We start from the raw sequence: 18631 nt of genomic DNA on the forward strand, positions 1-18631 counted from the left end.
CTTGTTTCCCTAATCTTAGTTTCAGACTGTTTCCACCGATATGATGGGGTGGAAGAAACACTGAATTAGGATCCAGGAGTCAAGGTCTGGTCTTGATGTTTCACTCTCCAGACATGCCAATGGATGTTAGTTTTCCTCAAATGTAAAATGGATTCACCTAGATAATCCTGTCGATCTGGGTGTTTTATAGAAAAAGGCAAGTAGGGCACTATTTGTCAGCCTCATATTGCTAGGTTCAGACTGCAGTCACGATCATAGCTTCTACACTTTTTTTGTATATACTCCCTAATACAACTTCCAGAAACATGAAGCTTCCTTGTCAACTTTCAGAAACATGAGGCTGAGATTATTTTACATGAACTTCCAGACCTTAAAATCTTTGATTGGGATATTGAGACAAATCTCAATTCATTTGGGCTTTTGGAAGCTGCTTAATCTATTCTCCTGTTGACAAATGGAAGGAGGTATGTGTATACCTAGAAAGCACAATAGAAATTATTTGCTATTGCTGAAATTTTGCATGCAGGCATCTGCAAAGCTTCAAGTACATTAGCAGCTTTGGAAAAAAGATATTTAAACAGAAACCTGATATCTGATGAAAGACACTCATTCTTTGGTCTGTGGGAACTCTTGACCAAATTTCCTATACCAACACCCTCCCCAATACTGCCTCAATCCTAGGAGGAAAAATTCCTCAGATCATACCTTGTTTTGATAATTCTCAATTTCTTCCTGCAAAAAGGTCTGCCACGTTATCTGCTGGAGCTCTTCTCTCAAGTATTGGCAGGTTTCCAGATGAGATTTAGATATATTCTGTGCAAGGTGTTCTAAGGAGAAAACAGGAGATCACAAACATGAAAAGCCAAGTTCTTTGAATAACTGGTGATGTAATATTTACTTTAAAAAATAACAAGTCGAAAACAATGTCTGTGCGGGTTTTGACTGTCTTTACACATTTAAACAAGTAATTTGGAACTGTTTTGTATTTGGCAACATGAAAGAGGATAGGGACTTTGCAAAGCCAACATTTGAAGATACGACTTGGTGACTTCAGAGACCCTCCTGACTTTGCCCTTGTTCTGTGTCTTTATACTCATGTCTAGGAACGATAAAATACTGACCTAGATAGACATAGGAAATGATTAACCTGGTGTTTCTTCTTGGCATTTTTATGAAGACACATCTGCCACATAACATTGACCTGGGAAGGATTATTCTTATTCTTGAAAAACTAGAAAATGATACTCTTTTATGGTGACAACTAGGTATTTATTTAGTTTTTCCTGCAAATTGCAGAATAAGCATTACTGAGGGCCTACCATGTGGCTATGCATAGTGTAGTTGTGAAGTCATAGACTCTGGAGCTAGACCATTTGAGTCTGTATCTCAGCTCTGCTACTTACTAGCTATGCGATCTCGGGTATGTTATTTAACCTCTTTGTGCTTGGTTTCCTCATTTGTAAAATGAGGGAAATGGTACCTATTTCACAGGGCTGCTATGAGAATTAAAAGAGTTGAGCCCTTAGAATGCGGAGGATTACTTAGAATGTGCTACCGAATATTAGTTATTATACTTGAGCTTAAGGAGTTTGAAGATATTAAAGACTTAGAGGCCAAAGAAGTTTTCTCTAGGAACTTGTAATCTGGCAAACACATATGAACACACTGGAAGGACAATTCAAGACATTAGATAATAAGATAGTCAGAAATGGAAGAGATTGGCTGGGTGTGGTGGCTCACGCCTGTAATCCCAGCACTTTGGGAGGCTGAGGTGGGCAGACCACTTGAGGTCAGGAGTTCAAGACCGGCCTGGCCAACATGTATCTATTAAAAATACAAGGGCATGGTGGTGGCTGCCGTGATCCCAGCTACTTGGGAGGCTGAGGCATGAGGTCTAGAGTTTGAGACCAGCCTGGCCAACATGGTGAAACTCTGTCTCTACTGAAAATACAAAAATTAGCTGGGTGTGGTGGCGGGCACTTGTAATCCCAGCTACTTGGGAGGCTGAAGCAGGAGAATCACTTGAACCTGAAAGCCAGACATTGCAGTGAGCCAAGATCGCACCACTGCACTCCAGCCTGGATAACAGAGCGAGAGTCCATCTTAAAAAAAATAAAAATGAAAATAAAATTATATCTGGGGAAATGGAACAAGCAGTTTTGTGCTTGGTGGATTGCAGCACAGAGAAGCTCAGGCAGGAGGACCACATGGAAGGCTGCTGGAATCTAGATGCCAGGAACTAACAATTTGGAGTAGCTTGGTAATAACTGTTCTGGAAGGGAAGGATGATTAAAGAAGTATTTCTTTAAAAAGAATTGACAAAATCCCATGAATATAAAACCATATCAAAAAATGATCCCTCTCCCTAGGGTTTTGACCATAGAATAGGCAAGCCATTTTAAAAGAATGGTGCTGAATGCAAACTTGGCAACACTAGAGAGAGTATCTATTTGTTTGGAAATTTGTTACTGCTTTTGTCAAACAGAAGCAGACTTGTTTGTGTGAAAACAGAGCAGGTTCACCTAAATGGAGCTGGAAACCAGAATCTCCTTAGAGACACTGAAACATAATAAACCTGAACAGCCCTTCTTGGAAACACACAGACACTAAAACAGCATGAATAAATAACATAAACACACACACACACACACACACACACATAAATAAAAGAACAAATGTAAAGGAAAGAATGAGAAACTGAGAGTGAGAGGGAGAAGCCAGTAAATTATGTGTCTTAGAATCAATGATGCTTGAGAAGAGGTGAGTAAAGACAAAAATAATGGTGAGTAAGAAACAAGAAAATACATAAATAAGGTAGTGAACTACCTCTTTTGGAAAGAACTCTCACTATATAAGATCGTTTCTAGAATGTAAACCAATTTTTGCCAATAAAAAAATGAAGATGAAGAGTTCACGGGGAAGCAGAGGGGAATGCTGTGGAGTGAAGGATGAGAAGAGGCTCATATCATTTCCTTCCAGGTTATGCTTCATTTCTAGTTAATAAGATACTTAGCATCTTGTGGTTTCACTTTGTCTTAAGAAACTGTGGCCACTTATCCCTACCTATTTAAAACAGCCAATAAAAAGTGAGACAACAAATCATGCAATGTACATGACATACCAGTAGAGGGCAGTGGTTGCATTCACACCATCTGCTCACCAACAGCCTTTCATTCCAATTCATAGTCGATTTGGCAAGTGTAAGATTTTAGACACTTTGCTATTTTTAAATCTCCATTTCAGCAAATGCGAGTATGGTCAGGCTGAATAAAAGTCGAGAATTTAAGCGTGGTCTCTCAGATAAAGTCTGGAATAGTGAAATACTTTGTGCTAGGAGTTAGGAGACCTGGCTTGTCTGAGCTCAGCAGATAATCTATCTACCTCACTTTGTGACTGGGGCAAGTCATGTGCCCCAACCATGACTACTTCAGCAATACAGCCAGCGCTTTGATACTTCAGATGGGAAGTCCTGGCTTCTGAGTTAGTCACAGATTTTCACAGTGGGAAGGAACTTTAGAAAGCATCTAGTCCAAACTGTCCTTGTTTAACAAATAATAATGACATTAAGAATTATGATAACAGTTAACACATATAGCATTTACTATATGCCAGTCCCACCTAATTTGTATCTATCCTAAATATATGTGTTTTCTCACTTAATCCTTATAACAACCCCAGGAGAAAGGTACTAGTATTATCTCAATTTTACAGATGAGGAAACTGAACCACAGTGAAGTGACTTCTTCAAGGTGTCACAGCTGGCAAGTGGCAGAGCTATGATTGAGACACAGACCTTTATATTCTAGGGGTAGAGAAACTACAGCTCACAGATGTTATGTGACTTATACTGGGTTGTACAACTTATATTAATGCTAGGACCACCACCCATATAAGTGGATTTCTTGTCTCATGTTTGCCCAATATATCAGTTGTTTCTCCTGTGCAAAGCTTTAGATATCAATTATAGTAACAAACATAATTTGCACTTAAAACCTAGGTTGTTTATCTGGAATGTATAATTCAGGTACTAATTGTACACCAAGGGCAAAATTTCCTAGCCAAGGATGAAGACATATTTTTCACTAAAAGTAATAGGTTGTGCATACTACACTTGAAAGAGAGAATTGGACTTAGGATGTGTTGGTTTATAATTTATCTTCCTATTACATAATTGGTTTCATTTGTTTAAAATCTGATGACAAAGTTTAGCCTAAAATGAAGTCAAGAGTCTTAAAGAGATAGCAGGCTGTAAGCCCCAAAAGAAATACCAGGGAAATGTAAGTAGCTTTGGAGAAGCAGCAACAAGACTTGGGCCACTTTCATGATACTCTTAGTTCCCATGAAACTCTTAGTTCCCATTGCATGCATAAATGGGATAAGAGAATTACAGCCCAATTATATCCTTTCCAGATAAATGCTAGTTTAGTTTTGGGTTTGGGAATTCTCCTAGTGATGATCTCATTTAATTTATCCTGGAAAATGCCACACCACCTATGAAAAATTCCTAATTTAAAAGCACATAGAGCAAGCAATGAGGGGGCAGGGCTCCCAGACTGCACTGGAGAGTGAGACCACGGAAGAGGAAGCTGACTTGTCCGGGAGCCTCAGGGAATCAGCTCAGCCATCTTTGGCCCCACTTCGGTGTCAGTGCATTTTTTAGCCAAAGTGCCATGTTCAAGGGCAATGCTTTGCCTAAGGCCTATGGATTTATTTCAGGATTGAACATTTGACAAGCAAACAGGACAGAGTCACTAATACTTACGGTAAGGTGGAAGCAAACCTAAAGTGAGTCAGGTCATTTTTCATGGTATCATTTCAGCTTTCAATCAAATCCTTATTCATATCTGAAAATTTTACTTTCATTACAGTTCTGCTTAAGGCTCAGCCAACCAAGATTTCATGACAAAAATGGAAGGTTTTTGTTCTAGTTCAAGAAAAAAAAAAAACCAAACCTACCTCTGCTCAGCTTGGCTTCTAGTTCAGAGGTTTCTCTGTTAATCAAAAGAGCTGCAATACACCTTTTAATGCTGTTCAGTGGTTAAAGACCAGGCTTAAAATGTCTCTGCTCTTGAGGATTTAAATTTAGACCCATAAAGAGATGCTTGTGTAAAAACTGTAAAGAACATTCAATTTGTTCTATTTGGAGAAAGATTTTACTGGAAATATAAATTTTCACTTAAAAGATGTTTTATGGGGTGCAGAGGTAGAGAAACCGTCTAAAGAACACAGCCATTATTTCTGTGAACTGAGGATTTCTGTGCTCAAGTCTGAACCTGCTGTTTCTTTTCCATCTGAAGTCTTCATTCTCTCCTCGTATTAACTTAGTCATCTCCACAGCAACTAATTGAAATATCCCAAAGGATTATAACCTTGTGTGAGGAACCACCAGGAGGAGCAGATCAAATTCAAAAACTACAAAGGTTCTTATCAAAGTTTTTCTAATAATAGTGCTGTACTTAAAAATCGATTAAATATAGCAGTGGATGTTAACACAACCTCCTTGAAATGGAAAGTTGCCCATTGTCTGTGTTATCAACATTTCTAGGTCACATCTCCCAAGAAGCAGTAATGTTCCAGCAATAAGAAAAGGACAGTTTTTTGTCTTTTGCATGGTGAGCCTTATATGAATTACATCAATTTTTCACCAATATCCATCATCAGATCATTCTGGTAAGTAAAGCAGCTAATTTCTGTTGAACATTTATACTGTATATCAGAGTTGCAAAACTTAGATGCCTACAGGGGCTGTGCATATGATATAAATGCCAGGAGTGGGGTGGGCCCATTGAAAGGTGTAAGCCCCTGGCTGTTGCCAGTTGGCTGTTGACATTCACAAATGTTGGCCCACTGTAAATAGATCATTTTTTCCCCTCCCACAAGAAGCCAAAAAATCTGAACTTTTGGGTATAATTATCCAAATTTAAATATTAGCAACTGATTCAAAAATTTTAAAACTGCACTGGTCAAAAAAATACGTCTATGGGCCAAGTTCAGTTTGTGGACTGCCATTTTCTTTCGTCACCTTAGGTATAAAGCAATCCCTGGAATATAACTAAACCACTAATGAAGTTAATGTAGCCATTTCCTGAGCTTCCAGTTTTCTGCAGAATTCAAAGACTGCTTCCGTTGGTTTTGTCCCATTTCTAATGCTGAGAGGTCAATGCAGGTATTGGATAAACCATGGGAAACAGCAGAGGGTCAAAAGCAAGGGGGCAGCGCAGAAAAATGAAGTGGCCCAAATGGTAAAGGTGAATTGCAACATTTAGCAGAACTCATTAGAGGAAAGTCAGACATGCCCCTTTTACTTTAAAGGGCATGAACAGAGCATCCCAGGAGAAGCATGCATGCCATTACCTAATTCTGCCATGGACACAGTTGGGGAAGTCTCGCCGTTGGTGAACGAACAGTAGGGAAAGAAGCCTGATGCTGGTGTGTAGTCACATATTGGTTCTGGTTTGATTCCATTGATATCAAGACCTGACTGGTCTGGGGAAGGCTGTATGTCCAGGTAGAAGCTGCTGACGGCGGAGTCTGCCTTACTCCCCTCAGGGGTGTGCCCATCAATGTAGTTACTGAGGTCGTCGTGAAGTTCCGTCAGCCCGTTGGCCGAGATGCTGTAGGTGGGCGTCAGCGGCTCGGCCTCTCCAGGCTGCTGCTGGTGGTCGCGCTGCTGCTGCTGCATCCGGTGTTTCTGCACTTCTGCATACAAGCTGTCTCTCTGCTTTTTTGACATTCGGCCAAATTTTACAGCTGGAAGAAAAAAGCCAAACCATACTACATACAATGCGCTTTTCTTCAATATTCTCTCCTGCGAGCTTTGGGGTTTCCTTTGAAGTCTCAGACAATCTCAATCCAAAACTGCATGACCACAAAATAAGGACATATTCAGAGGTGAAAACAGTTCCAACCCACACAGGCTCACTCCAGCTCCCCAACAGCAAACACACATCCCAGAGAAACTCATGTTGCAGAAAGAGACCTGGTGCAGGTAGGAGAGGCCCAGAGAGATGCCATCTCTGTTTTCCTGCTGTCACATCCCCACTCTACCCACTGGGCCCCACTGATAACTTAATGGGCTGTTCACTCTCCCTCTGTGCAGCTGGTTTAGGCTGCCTCTTTCTCTCCCACATGCAGACCAAGGCGCAGGGTTCGAGGAGTAAAAAGCAGCCAAACCTCAGCGCTCATTCAGTTCACCGCCCTGTGCGCTCTGACAGTCCTCCTTGATCAAATGGCTAATTCTGCAGCTGCATTGTGAGGTCTGAATGAACTGGACGAGGCCTCTCTAATTCTTTGAATTACATCAGAGTACCTGACCCAAGAAGCCCCTCCTCCACTCATAGGTCATGGCAGCCCCTGTGGAACCCTGAGACCCATCTTTTTATTTATTTATTTATTTAGAGACAGAGTCTTGCTCTCTGTCACCCAGGCTGAAGTGCAGTGATGTGAACGTGGCTCACTGCAGCCTCAACCTTCTAAGGTTCAAGCGATCCTCCCACCTCGGCCTCCTAAGTAGCTGGGACCACGTGTGCACACCACCACACCCAGCTAATTTTTTCACTTTATGTAGAGGTGGATTTTTGCTATGTTGCCCTGGCTTGAGGTCTGGAACTCCAGGGCTCAAGCAATCCTCCAGCCTCATCCTCCCAAAGTGCTGGGATTACAAGTGTGAGCCATCACACCCAGCCGGACCCATCTTTAAACACTTTCTGCTGTTCTCATTTAGCCTCAAGTAATCACAGCATCAGGATTTGGAAAGGACAAATATGGTGTTATAAGATCCTTATAATATATAATCCTTGTTGGGCAGATTTCTGTTTGTAATGCTTCTCTTTGGGATGTGTCCCCATATTTAAAGTGGAGCCATCACTATAGTAACTTTCCAGTTCATTCAGAATATCAAATGAATTCTTGTGAAACACCAAGATAACTGAAAACAAAAACAAACAAAAAACCCTATGATTTCCTGGTCTGACTTCTTCCATGAACTCATTGATTTTTCAGCTAGACTCAGCCTTTGCTGGAGGGACTTAGTTCTCCTAATAGATTGTGATTAAATTTATAGCTGATGGGGTGGATGCATCCATCCATTTGACTAAGATCATAGTTATGAGAGTCCAGGGCAGGAGTCAGGATAGATGGACACAAAGTTGGGAACCAAAGCCCCCACAGTGGCCAGGTGGTGAATTCTTTTCTTGCCAAAGAGGACGCTCTGTCCTTGTTCACAGAGGAAACAAGTGAGCTGGAATACTGGTCACTTTCCAGTTTCCACAACTCAGATAACAAACTTAGGTGGCGCTGCTCAGGCAGCAACCAGGCTGATGTGGGCTCTGAGTTTCAGAACCATAATTTCATAACCTCCAGAATTCATTCTATGCCTACAACAACTTGTGCTATTTCTTATACGCAAAATTTTCAGAAGGCATACTGAAGGTGCTTAATGTTTTGGAAAACATTTTCTAGGACACCTAAGGGGCCTAATACCCACAGGTGAAACTTTCTGCTGTGACTCTGCAATTATGATTTAACTTTTGTCTTAATATTAACAATGGCAATTATATCCTGTAAGTGAAATAAAGGGACCAGCTCTTGAGAAAATGCACACACAACTTGTGATTTGAACTTACAAATGGAGGAGATATACCTAACTTTGTCAGTTTAGTACCATCAGAAGGTGAAATCTGCCGAGTTGCATGTCACAGGAATTTCTGAGAATATGGTGGAAGTTCTGTGATTTGTAACTTCCAATGACAAAAGCTTCACTTTTGTAGTGGTGCACAGAGTGGCCTCTTAGAATATGCAGGAGCAAAAGTGAACTCGTGCCTATGTAGGTTTACGGGCACTAAGAACATCAGATTACGGGGAAGGCAGACTGTTGGAAAGCCTGCTCCGCATTCTGAAGTATTTTTCCACAGGCTGAAATTCCATTGGAGGAGACATTTTCCTTCAAAGGGATCTCTTAAGAGAGCCAGCTGGTATATTTGGAAAAAATCCTTAAAATGGACCCGCTGTGCTTTCTGCCCAGTTTCCACGTATAAGCATAACTGTCTTGAAATCTGGTGTCGATTATTCAGTGCACTTAAGATAGTTTTCCAGGAAGATCTTGAAACGTTTTATACTGGAATGATAGATGGTCTCTATTCCTTAAAGTAGCTTCGTTTAATGAAAAGAACACTTGTCATTGAGCCATGCTTTGCACTATTTTCACACATTCTGTATGTACAAATAGTTGGCTTTGGCATGTGATTCAAAATATCCAGTTAGCATAAAAGCGGCTTCATCTCAACCTCCAATAGACTTACTAGTGTAAAGCAAGTAACAGTTGTGGTTCACGTTTCCTACGGGGGAAAATGCCTAGAGGAGGCATCTTTAGTAAGGCCCCAGATGACACTTACCGTCAATCAATCGACCCACCTATAATGGCTGAAATATCAAAAATCTGAAGGTGTTCTGACCACGAGACACTTCTCCTCCACACCACCCCCACCCATCAGCCAGGTGGCTGATACTGAGGAGGAGGAGGAGGAGGAAGCGGCTGTTGTGAGTTCTATGAAGCTGCCAGAGGAGCATGGGGGGCGTGAGGTGGAATAATGAGGAGGGGACAGGCGGGGCAGATATTGGCAGATCTGAGTCCAGGTTTTAGAAGGCACTTTCACAACCCCTTGCAACTGTACAACTCAAGCTGTAAGAGCTCACCATCTCGAGACATCCCCACGGCAAGGCATTTCTGTAATCGACAGTGTTGGCAGCGGTTTCTACTGGTTCGATCAATCAAACAGTTCTTCTGACGAGGACAGGAGTAGGTGGCATTGCTTTGCTGACTTCTCCTGAAAAAGCCCTGTGATACGGTTATAAAATATAAAACAGGTTAGTGTCAGAATGAGTGGTATGATACTGAAGGCAGGATGCTAAGCACTGAGCGGCATTAATATTTAATGGAGAATTAAACTTGTAGCAGAATCATCCAGGAGACCATTAATGAAATTAAAGTCACTTCTTTTTCCTTGAGTAAAATTGATCCCCAGGGCCTAATCCTCCATCCCTTATACATGCAAAACTTTCTTTAACTTCAACAGACAGTTGCCCATGTAAAAGGCATAGGACCAGGTCCTTGTTCTTGGCTTCTGATGATCAAAAGCAATGTGCCTGATGGAATGATACAAAGGGACTTACCTTTAGCCTTTATCTCCAAGAGATTTTTTTGTACAATAAACACAAAACACTTCCCTGGAATCTCCAAGTTAAGGAAAAGGCAGCCATACCATAACCTAGGGCACTGTGAACCTGGTGAACCATGGTAATCTTCACTAGCCCACTTCAACACATGGCCCGTTAGGCATTTCTTACTCCCCAACTTCGAATCTACTATTGCAAGCATTAGATAACACTTGGATGGATTATTTTGGCAGATCAATCAGATTGGAAACATTCCCTCATCCCTGACAGTTTAGAAATACCACATGTTCAGAACCATGGCCTTTAAAGATTGAACAAATCCAGTCCGATGCTCATCAAGTTGCTCTCATGTGTCAAGCGCTGTTTGGGAAATGAGAGGGGATACAAAGATGTATAAGAAGCTACTGACCTCAATAACTTTATTTTTGTTTGTTTGTTTTTGCTAAGTTCCTGAGCTGTACTTTTAGCTGATTAATTTTCACTGTTTATTCTTAAAGTGTCAAGTTTTCCTTTTAGTGATGTTTTAAAAGCAACCCCAAAGCTTTACTATGTAGTATTTTCATTCTCATTCAGTGAAAAACATGTTCTAATTTTCAGTACGTTTCTTCTTTAATCCAGATGTGATTTAGAAGCATATTCCTTAATTTCCAAACACACGGGGGCTTTTTTCAGGGGAGGGGGCAGGGTCTTGCTGTCATTCAGGCTGGACTCCTGGGCTCAAGCCATCCTCCTTCCTCAGCCTCCTGAGTAGCTGGGACTATAGGTGCACACCATCATGCCTGGCTAATTTTATATCTATCTATCTATCTATCTATCTATCTATCTATCTATCTATCTATCTATCTTATCTATCTATCTATCTAGTCAACTTTTTTTGGTCGAGATGGGGGGTCTCACTGTGTTGTCCAGGCCTGTCTTGAACTCCTGGCCTTAAGTGATTCTCCCGCCTGGGCGTCCCAAAGTGTTGGGATTATAGGCATGAGCCACTTTGTTATCTTTTTATTGCTGATTTATCTTTCAGTGGTTTTGCAAGCTAGGGATGTATGCAGAAAATAAATAAGATCAGTAGAGTCATTTCCATGAAGCAAAGCCATGAAGGGTACAAAAGATGATTATTATCTTCAAAGCTTTAATTGTGAAGATAGATGACCCCAACAAGGGTGACACTAGTGGGGAGAGGTAAAATCCTAAAGAATCAACAGAATGGCAGGCAAACTGATAAGGGTGCTCTCCCACCAAACGATTTTTCTGGAGGTCAATTTGGCAGTTGTATGAAAAATTTTTAAAAAGCCTACCCACTGAGCTAATCTTTTAAGGAATACACCTTAAAGAAATATTAAGACAAAGATTTTCCTACAAGGGTGTTCTTTACAGTACTATTTATAATATACAAAATGTAGAAAGATCCTAATTGTCCAACATTACTGAATTAAGAGAGTCATATTGTATACTCATACAATGGAATTCAGCAACCACTACAAATGGTATTTCAGAAATATTGATATAAAAAGGTGATAAAAATATACCATTGAATTTTTTAAAAAGCAACTAAAGAGCTAAACATAGTATAATCCAAGTTTTGGGGGGAAAAAGGGCACCCATATATTTACTATAAAAGAAGATTTGGAAAATTATGCCCCAAATTGTTGGCACTAGTTGGTGGGGCCAATCAGATTTTAATTTTCTTTTTGTTTATCTGTGCTTTTTTTTTTTTTTTTTCCTACAATAGGCAGGTGGGAAGGTATGTGGGCAGCTTGAGAGGAAGTGCACCTGCCTTCCTTTGTAATGGTTGGGGGCCTTTGTTAACCAAGTTGATGTATATGACCTCAGTTTCCAGTTCTTTGGAAAATCCAACCTACGATGGGACGGGGCAGGACCCTGACTTCTCACTCCTCTTGTTTTCAGCCAAGCTGCTTGCTAACCTTGACATAGGCAAGGCTGGGGGCCTCATGTCTCAGACTGTCTCTCTGTTGTACTTTAACTCTACCCTCGATCAAGTCCCGCCTCTGCTGTAAAGCAATCTCTCTCTTCTGAAAAGTATCTAAAGCTATGTTTTTTATTTTATTTTATCGTGTGTGTGTGTGTTTCCCCTGTGAAAAGGAAGTAAGAAGAAGTAAAGCTTTCTTTGGGACTTACTAGAGAGAATTCAAGAAAATATAAATGGTCACAGAGGCAGATAATCCTTAGAAAGAGATACCAAGAGGTCAGCTGTCTCGGTATTCATTTTCCTCTGAGACATATAATCTCTGTCCAAGCCGAAAGGTGTTTCTCTCTTTTTTGAGACTCACCTTCATACCCTTGTGTAAAGGCATCGCTGTGGATGCCTAAAATCAGGAATTTATTTGCTTTTCTTTTAGTTGAAGTTGAATTTTGTTTGCTTCACATTAAGCCTATTACAGTTTCTTCTATGATCACCAAATATGGGGAATGTCTGAATGATTTTTTTAAATCTTTAAGTGGAGCTAGTACTTGAGGGCTGCCATGCTGTTTCCCAGATATCTCTTCTGAAGACCAGATCCCGGCATCTGTCACCTTTCTTTCTAGGCTCTTTTCCACCTCGCATATTTCTTCTCAGAATCCTCTCCAATTTCTTCACTACTTCTTGTTTTCTTTTTTAAAACTGAGGCAGGGTTTTGCTATGTTGTCCAGGCTGGTTTCGAACTCCTAGGCTCAAGCGGTCCTCCCACCTCGGCCCCCCAAGTAGCTGGGATTACAAGTGCGAGCCCCTGTATCTAGTACTATTTCTTCATTTCTTTCAAAAGTCTGAAATCCAGAACTAGACACAGCTCTTGAATAATGGTTGGGTCATTAGGGAAAAGGATGCCACTTTTTAGTTTGCATACACATATTAAGTTAACTTCCACCCACCATTAATAAAGTCCAGGACTGTTAACGCAGAAACCGTATATTAATCATCAGTTAGCTCTGCTGTTAAGGGCATGAGAATGATGATGACAGATTATCAGTCTTAATGAGTACTTGTATTAAACCATATCTTTTTATTCTGTATTTTCGATGCAGACATCTTAGGGCTTTGCAGACACTGGAGGGACTATCCTTTCAGGGCTGGAAACCTCCTACATACAGCAACCAACCTGCTGTCAGCCACCTCTCACACAAAACCAAGCGGGCCAGAGCCCATATCCAGGACACCTTCTTCATCAGGCCCTTACGCTTCTAGCCATGATTCCCCTGCCCCGGTCACACCAGGGTCAGGTACCAGACAATTAGGGACAGCCCCTACCCCCTAGCGCCGTCTGTAATGATTCAAACTAGCCACTTATCCTAAACCTGCTCATCCTGCTGCGCCTTCCTTCCTGTGGAAAACAGTGGGGGCTCTTGGCAGTGTTTCTCCACATCCCTCTCCCCTTCACAGACCCTGGCGCTTCCCCGTGTGTCCCCTGTATGGCGTGGCATGGGCCCTGTCTCTAGGGATTTGTGAGTCCAGCAGTCCCTCCTTAATCGCCATTTTGCTTTCCTTGTTTCAGTTACTTGCGTCAACTGCAGTAAAAGTAAAAGAATATTAAGATATTTTGAGAAAGAGAAAAGCAAAGACCACGTTCACATAACTTTTATTACAGTATATTTTTATAATTGTTTTATGTTGTTATTGTTAATCTCTCATCGTGCCTAATTTATAAGTTTAACTTTATCACAGGTCTGGATGTATGGGAGAAAACAGTATCTAAAAGGTTCACAGTTTCAGGCATCCCCCTGAGGCTAAGGGGAACTACTGGGTAACAAACTTCTTCCTTCATGACAGTCATCTCCATATCTGTGTGTCTTACGATACCTGATTAAAACAAATCCCAAGTACCATTAAAACAGCACTGACTTTGTCCTAGGCACTCTATGCTTTATGCAGATTGTGACATTTACTTCTGACAAGGGCAATATTGGGCAAATGCTATCATTTCCCTAGTTTTAAGGATGAAAAAACAGAGGCTTAGAGAGGTGTAGTGACTTGCTCAGAGTCCCCGCTCTAGCATGGGGTAAAGCCAGGATATGACTTCACATAGTTTAACGTCAGAACTTACACTGTCATCTTGTTTTGTTTTTCTGCTTCTCTTGTGTGTCAAAAGAATTCCTCCTTAGTTGTTCTCATACAGGGCAAGCATTAAATTAGGTAGTGTAAAAAACAAGTTATACAAAATAAAGTAGCAAGAGCAATCTACTCTGAAATTAGTGTTTTCCCTAACATTAACACCTTTAGCTGACCCAGCTTCCTACCGCCCAGACATTTTACAAAATCTCATTCTGTAGTTGTCTCCTGATCTGGATTAGGAGTCACATAAGAAAATCAGTCTCATGAGTCCATCATTTTTCCTCATTTCTGACCAGAAGTATTCTGCCCCATTTCCTTCACCTTACTTATTTCTAAATCACTTTAGCTCATTTAAACAAACAATGAAACTTACTGCAAGGGCACAGAATAACTATCATTAAAGATGTCTGTGTAATTATGCCATAAATTGCAAGGCAAACTCATGAAGCATTCCGTATGTGCTTTGAGCAGTGGCACTGTGGCTGGAACCAATGTCCAGCTTCCACACTATCTGCTTGGAAAAGGATTACCCTTATTTGGAAGTCTCAGTTTGAGGATTTGGGGAAAGCAGGCACGCAAGCAGACACGCCTTATTCTTTACAGCATCATTTATACCTCAACTAAGTCAGCTGAGCAAATGCCTGCTGAAAAGTTCTGGGAGTGGCATAGCTAAGAACCAGAAAGGAGATCTATCTTTTGGATTAAGTCAACAGAGTCATGCCCACAAGGAGAACTATCAAATATCAGATGCGAGAGGTGAAGTGGGGTTATAAGGTGAGAGCTGAGAAGTGAGAAACAGGGTAAGTAAACCTCCATGACTCAGACGAATACTGAACTTTGCATTTCAGGAAGAATGAGGGTTTGGGTTGCTGCTGATTTTTCTTTTAAAAACCTCTTCTTTTCCGTATTCCTTGTGGGGGTGGTTATCAGAGGATTAAGGGTTTGGAAAACTAAACAGATAAAATACTAAGAGTTAAATAACACGCAAGAGGAAGAAAGATTAGAAGAGAGGAAGAAGAAGAAAAGTAGAAAGTGTGGTAGGTCCCTTCCTACCTCAAGGTAGAAGTAGTGTGCTTCTAAGTACAGAGACAGATTTTGTCTGAATGGGGAGAAATCCTGCAAAAGGATTAGGAAGTGAGTGAGCTGAGAGATGAATTCCAGGGCTTGGAGGTCATACAGAGAGCAGGGGAAGCACAAAGCTAGGGCGTGAAGATTTGGGTGGAACTGAGGAGGTGTTAAAAAAAAGTGCTGAAGTTGTGAATTAGCTGGGAAAGATATCAAGTACATAATTTGGCAATTTTGTTATTTCTGAAACATGAGCTAACAAATTACTTGGCTGTCGTAAAAGTTCACTTTTTATGGATGTTAAAATACATGGAGATGTGCATTTACAAACATGGTGGGCTTGAGCCAGAAAGCCACCATGATACATTTCAGGTAGTAGATGCTTAGTGTGACTGTTGGCACACTACCACCACCTAGTGGCAGCATATTAACACGCGGCTATTGCAAATAGAAAATTAGAATAAAACAAACAGGCCTTTGGCGCTGAAGGAAGTTGAGAGATTATCAGGTACAGTAGTTCACATATGGGTGATGCATCAGAAACATCCACAGAGATTTTAAAAGATACACCTTAGATTTATCAAACTAGAACCCTTGGGGATATGGTCCAGGCATACATAGTAGTTTGAACAATAAGAAATTGCCATTTTTATAGGTCAAAAAAGAAAAAAATTGTCTTTTTTTTTTTTTGAGACGGAGTCTTGCTCTGTCACCAGGCTGGAGTGCAGTGGTATGACCTTGGGTCACAGCAACCTCTGCCTCCCGGGTTCAAGTGATTCTCCTGCCTCAGCCTCCTGAGTAGCTGGAACTACAGGCGTGCACCACCACGCCCAGCTAATTTTTGTATTTTTAGTAGAGACAGGGTTTCACCATGTTGGCCAGGATGGTCTCGATCTCTTGACCCCATGATTCGCCCGCCTCGGCCTCCCCAAGTGCTGGGATTTGCAGGCGTGAGCCACCACACCCGGCCAAAATTGTCATTTTTATAGTACATATTTTTAAAAAGCTCCCTGAAGACTTTGACTTCCTCTTGTTAAGAACCAGAGATTGATTCTAGTTTTCTGATTTGCCAAAAACAAAAATGAAGCTTAGAATGTTAAATGACTTGTCCAAGGTCCTGTGGCTGGTAAGGGTCAGTGCTGGGACTCAATCTCTTGTCCTCATCTTAAGTCCAGTGCCCTCTCATTTAAGTGTATCTTCTTCAGTGTGGGCCAAACAAAACAGTGTCACACACTCTTGATTTCCTGACATAGAGTCCCTGCATATCCACCTTTTGTTTCAATTCTTACTGTCTTAGAGACATCTCTCCAGTGTTTCCTCCCTTACTTCACCTAGCTTTTCAAAACGCCTTGCGCTGACTTTTGTTTCTGATACGTGCCTTACCTTCTCTGGAAATTCTATTCCCTAATACTTTTTCTTTTAAAAAAAATGACTGCACATTATGAATTTTTCACTGACCCCCCCCCCCCAGATGGGAGCTTGCAAACTGGGATGGAGGCCATGGTGTTCAGGAGAAGGCTCATACTGTTGCAAGAGCTGAGTGCTATAATTTCAGGAATTTTGTTGTTAAGGCTAGTTATTAAATCTGTTATTACACATTAACTGACACATTCCTGACATAAAAAAAGTAACCACTTTTTAACGATTATTTTACTATTATCAGTGTTCTTCAGGTTATCTATATCAATTATCCTTATATCTGAAGGTAGAAATACTATACCATGCTCTGCATCCCTTCCCTACTCTGCATTCTGTGAAAGAGCAGGTCGGGTGGCTTGAAAATGGCCATTGGTGGGATTATTTACACCACAGAAATTGGCAAATGCTACAAATAAGGGTTTGATTTATTATTTTGCTTACTGTCTAGATTTAAACAGTGATGGCCGAATGCAGTGGCTCATGCCTGTAATCCCAATACTTTGGGAGGCTGAGGCAGGAGGATCACGTGAAGCCAAGTGTTTGAGACCAGCCTGGGCAACACAGACCCTGTCTCTACAGGAAATAAAACAATTAGCCAGGTGTAGTGGCATGTGTTTGTAGTCCCAGCTACTTGGGAAGGTGAGGTGGGAAGATTGTTGGAGCCCAGGAGTTTGAGGGTGCAGTGAGCTAAGAGTGTACCACTGCATTCCGGCCTGGGCAACAGAGTGAGACCCTGTCTCTTAAAAAAAAAAAAAAAAAAAAAAAAGACTGGGTATGGTGGCTCACATCTGTAATCCCAGCACTTTGGGAGGCCGAGGTGGGCAGATCATGAGGTCAGGAGTTTGAGACCAGCCTGACCAACTTGGTGAAAGCCTGTCTCTACTAAAAATACAAAAATTAGCCGGGCTTGGTGGCAGGTGCCTGTAATCCCAGCTACTCAGGAGGCTGAGGCAGGAGAATTGCTTGAACCTAGGAGGCAGAGGTTGCAGTGAGCTGAGATCACACCACTGCACTCCAGCCTGGGCGACAGGGTGAGACTCTGTCTCAGAACAAACAAACAAAACTGATGAAAATTACAATAATGCAGATTAAACTTAACAGTACATCATATCTAGTGATCCCACTGTGAGTAACACAAAAAGTGGAAGAAATGTTCTTCTAGTATTTGTAAACGATTAACTGAGTCAGCAAGGAGGTTATTCATGTCATCATTGGCGAATGAATGAAGTTCTAAAATGTCTTTGTTGTTTCACTCTCTTATTCATTAATGTAAACAAAATATCAACAACATTCATGTTGGAACTAGTCTTTCCTCAACTGTAACCATGGGGATAGAGGTAAGAGTTCAGCAAAATTCATGAGAGCATTCAGTGAGAATTATTTGTCTATATGAAATTTAAAATAAAGAATATTGTACATTTTATTATTGTTTGAAAATTACGTGAAATTACATCAGTGAGATAGATACCAAAGTTATCTACATACAGATAGACACATTTTGCTTTCCTGAGAGCCAGTTGTTCACAGCTTACCAGCATGTGGCTGGCCTGAGCCTCATCCTCGCTGTGTCACCAGCTCCCCGTCACGTTGTTTGAATATATTCCCCCCACTTTGGATAGGCATTCACCCAAAGTTGTGGTTTGGCCTTCTAGAGCCCCCACTGACTTTCCCCTTACCTACATAAGTTCTAAACACTTTAGCTGAGTTTTTTTTTTCTTTCTGGAACAGAATATATATATTTAGAGACAGGGTCTCTGTCACTCAGGCTGGAGTACAGTGGTGCTATCACAGCTCACTGCAGCCTCGACTTCCTGGGCTCAAGTAATCCTCCCACCTCAGCCTTCTCAGTAGCTGGGACCACCAGTGTATGCTATCATGCCTAGCTAATTTCTAAATTTTTTTGTAGAGGAGACAGGGTCTCGCTTTGTT

General features: G+C 41.2%; 1 protein-coding gene and 1 long non-coding RNA gene across 3 annotated transcripts in view; one reads left to right on the plus strand and one right to left on the minus strand.

Moving 5' to 3' along the window:
- Positions 1-18631, plus strand: part of LOC144329909 (uncharacterized) — a 113446-nt gene that overhangs the window by 26899 nt on the left and 67916 nt on the right. The window contains exon 3 of the long non-coding RNA XR_013395645.1: positions 5546-5670. This is a non-coding gene — a long non-coding RNA (uncharacterized LOC144329909). The remainder of the gene's footprint in view (positions 1-5545; positions 5671-18631) is intronic.
- The window catches only part of RORA (RAR related orphan receptor A), a 744325-nt gene that overhangs the window by 17337 nt on the left and 708357 nt on the right, over positions 1-18631 (minus strand). For both annotated transcript variants that reach the window (XM_015142369.3, XM_001100971.5), the window contains 3 exons: positions 9694-9835; positions 6355-6750; positions 706-827 (listed from right to left, as the gene is read on the minus strand). In XM_015142369.3, coding sequence (XP_014997855.2) covers positions 706-827; positions 6355-6750; positions 9694-9835 — 660 coding nt within the window. The remainder of the gene's footprint in view (positions 1-705; positions 828-6354; positions 6751-9693; positions 9836-18631) is intronic.

This window comes from Macaca mulatta, chromosome 7 (assembly GCF_049350105.2).
Source record: "Macaca mulatta isolate MMU2019108-1 chromosome 7, T2T-MMU8v2.0, whole genome shotgun sequence".
NCBI lineage: Eukaryota > Metazoa > Chordata > Mammalia > Primates > Cercopithecidae > Macaca > Macaca mulatta.